We start from the raw sequence: 3,398 nt of genomic DNA on the forward strand, positions 1-3,398 counted from the left end.
ATCCCTGACATTCTGTGATTCTGTGACAGGGCACATTTTATGTCACTGTCATTGAAATCAGTGTTTATACTCAAAGCTCATAGGCTTCTTCTGTATGTGTGTACTCCTGTACAGTGATGTCAGCATCGCTGCTGGGAATGGCAGCTTCCAGTTTTGCCCTGAACCCTGTAACCACTATGAACTTCAGACTTGCACTCCATTAATTTGACACACGTGGTGGCCTGGGGGCTGTGGTACCAAGTCACTCTGGAAGCAGGGCAGACAAAACAGCAAAACCTGACAGTTTGTGCATATAGGTGTGGCTTTACTTCATTTGGTAGTAAAACAGGGGTATTTCTTCTGGTCCTTCTTATTCCTGTGCACCTTATTTTCAGATACAAAACTGTATTGTCAAAGCGCTCAATTCCAGGCATGGTCTCAGAGTAACGTATATGGGAAAGGCTTTGGTGTAAAATGTAGGCAAGTACCATCTGGCCTGTGGGCATACATGCTGGACATATGTGCTTTGGGCATATGAGATGGGAGCTCCTCTTGCAGATAAAAAAAAAAGGAATGCCCCTGGAATTTCTGGATGCTGAAGGTCTTGGAGATGAGCCTCGCTTTGTTCATAACAGGGATTGTTGTTCAAAACACGGGGGTTGTTCTGCAGACAAACCAGTTCTGGATTTCAGATAATTTTCTCTTTTTTCTTCTAGCCTCTCTTTTTTGCACTTTCTAACCTCTGGGCCGGCTTTCAGGATGAGATGCTGCTGCTAAACTTCCTCACAAATATGACTAACAATCTGCAGCAGTTCTCAGAAATCCAGTCACAGCTTTTTCCAAAGGACGTGCTGACATCTCTTCTGGAAGGAGTGACTGTGAAAAGCGATGAGGAAAGGATAAGAGAAACCACGGGTACTGGAAGTTACTACTTCTTTGTTTTCCTTCATTTTCCAAGATTTTGTTGGTTCAAATTTTATTTAGAGAAGGTGCTACACGTTGATTTTTTAATAATCAGAATTTGCACAGTAAATTAAAATAAGTCTTGTAGTGTGTGGATTTATTTTTCATGTAGTGTAGTTTGGGCTTTTATTTTTATACATAAAATTAAAATATAGCTACTAGATACAAACATACCTTATAAAAATGACAGAATGATCAGAGAATAATCTTTTTACTTTTTTTTTTTTTGCATTTCTTAAGTTTGTTTATGACTTCTTGTACCTTTTAGAGCTTCTGAAATGGAGGGGGGAATAGAAAAGCTAACATCATCATGCTTTGGTTGCCAGAAGTATTTGTAAGATGGTATCCCTAGTAAACAAGTTGTACTCCAGGGCCTTTGTAATGCGTGAGTGGGTGAAAACACAACAGAAGGATAAGATACTACCTTCCTATTGTCCCCTGTTTCCAAATAAAACTAATGCTGCTAAAGAAGGCTCCTGCAGGACTGATTTTTCAGTGGGACCTCTCCTAAGGCAGGGCTAAAGTTTGGCTTTTGGGATCTTGCCACTGCAGGTCATCCTATGAAGACCACAGTAATCTGGTCATCCTGTAACATTATTGTATTTTAAACATCTGATGTTTTATTGCTGAAACCCTTTATTTGTTAAACCTTTTCTTAGGAACCAGAGTGAATGTTTCTGATTTCAAGGACCAAGAGTGGCTTTTTCCAGAGACTACTGATAATTTTGATCAGCTGCTAATCCAGTATCATGGTTTCTGTGCACATGCGATTGGTGTGAAAGGCCTCACCCTCCCAGGTAGGTATGCTTTGTAGTTACATCTTTTCTTACTTTATCTGTACATAAGTACTAGTCAAAATGTAAAGACATGTTCTGAATGCATCCTCTTATGTCAAAGCTGGAGTACTGTGTTTTCACATTCGTAATTTTCACCCCAGCTAACTTATTTCCCCTGTTAAAGTATTTTTCTTTTGAAAATACCCAATTAAACTGCCCTAAATGGAAGGTAGGACGGCTTCAAGAGAAAGCAGGCATGAGCAAGCAGAGGCAGAAACAAGGTGGGATGGATAAATGTTTCCTCCTGCTATATGTGCATCTGTGTAATGTACACTGCAGCTGAATGCAGGTTTGTTTATTGTTGTTAATGTTTTAATACAGGCATAGGAAAATGGTCATTCCTTCTATTTTGTGCATGTCTTGCAAACCCACCCATTCACACTTACATCACAGGTATTTTTAAACAGTGGTTATAAAGTACTAAAAGTATTCTCTGAGAAGAATGCAGAAGTGCACTTGGTTATGTCAACTAATCATAGGAAATTTTATTTGTCTCTTCTAGGGTCGTTTGTCTTGAAAGCAAGCCTTATTTCAGCTACCCCACCAGTTCATGTTTTCTGTCTCCCTGTCCTTTATAGGACCCATCCATATAGAATTTCCTTAAACCTACAAGAGCTTGGGAAGAAAATATTGCCATTAATTGGCAGTATTAAAAAATAGATATTTTAATGGAAATGCAAATTACTTACACTTATTTAGTAGTGCATATGAGAACAGCTGTCCTGGGTTGGACTGAAGGTCTCTCTAGCCCTGTATCCAATTTCTGGATGTGGTCAGTCATGAACACTTGGAAGATTATGAGAAAACAAGTAGGAATGATCCTTCTTTAATTATATCCTTCCCTGTTCTAGCAGTCAGTGGTTATGGGATCTCCTCAGATAAAAAACTGTATCTGTACCCTGCTGTTGAGTAATCCTTGACAGAGGTTTTTCATTTATCTAATTGCTTTCTGAATCCATTCAGAGTTTGCCATGGGATATTCTTATTGTCAAGAGTCCCACAATTATAATTATATATGCTATGAAAAGGTACCCCTTTTTGAGATGGTTTTAAGCTCTGGCTTGACAATTTCATCAAAGACCTGATGGTCTTCCTATTAGGAAAATTAGCAAATAGTAATTTTATATTGCGCACAATTCATGGTTTTATAACCCCGTATCATATTATTTCTCTTCAGTTGCTTCTTTTTAATGCTAAAGGGGCCTTGTTCTTTAGCCTCCCCTTCTGTGAAAGGTATTCCAAGCTTCTGATCACTCCCAACTCTCTTGATTTTAATTTTTCTTATTCTGTTGTTGTGGTGGTTTAACCACAGGTAGGACCGTGTGGTCCTGCACTCACTCCCCCCACCCGGTGAGATGGGATGGGAGTCACAACAAAGGGGCACAGATTAGGATGAAGGACAGGGACGGCTCACTCACCAGTTATGGTCACGGGCAAAACAGACTCAACTTGGGGAAGAAAAATCAATTTAATTCATTACCATTCATCTGAGTAGCACAGTGAGACATAACAACCACATCTTACAACACCTTCCCCCACCCCTCCCTTCTTCCCGGGATCAAATCACTTTGCTCCCGATTTCTCTACCTCCCCCCCTCAGTGGCCCAGGGGGCAGGGAAT

At 40.0% G+C, this 3,398-nt stretch overlaps 1 protein-coding gene across 1 annotated transcript in view; it reads left to right on the forward strand.

The window, feature by feature from the left end:
- Positions 1–695: 695 nt before the first annotated feature.
- The window catches only part of LOC104524886 (cilia- and flagella-associated protein 206-like), a gene marked incomplete at its 5' end in the record, with an annotated part of 7,880 nt that continues 5,177 nt past the window's right edge, over positions 696–3,398 (forward strand). Inside the window, 2 exons of the mRNA XM_010167892.1 lie at positions 696–894; positions 1,602–1,739. Coding sequence (XP_010166194.1) covers positions 696–894; positions 1,602–1,739 — 337 coding nt within the window. The remainder of the gene's footprint in view (positions 895–1,601; positions 1,740–3,398) is intronic.

Source organism: Antrostomus carolinensis, unplaced genomic scaffold (genome assembly GCF_000700745.2).
Source record: "Antrostomus carolinensis isolate BGI_N321 unplaced genomic scaffold, ASM70074v2 scaffold49195, whole genome shotgun sequence".
Classification (NCBI taxonomy): domain Eukaryota; kingdom Metazoa; phylum Chordata; class Aves; order Caprimulgiformes; family Caprimulgidae; genus Antrostomus; species Antrostomus carolinensis.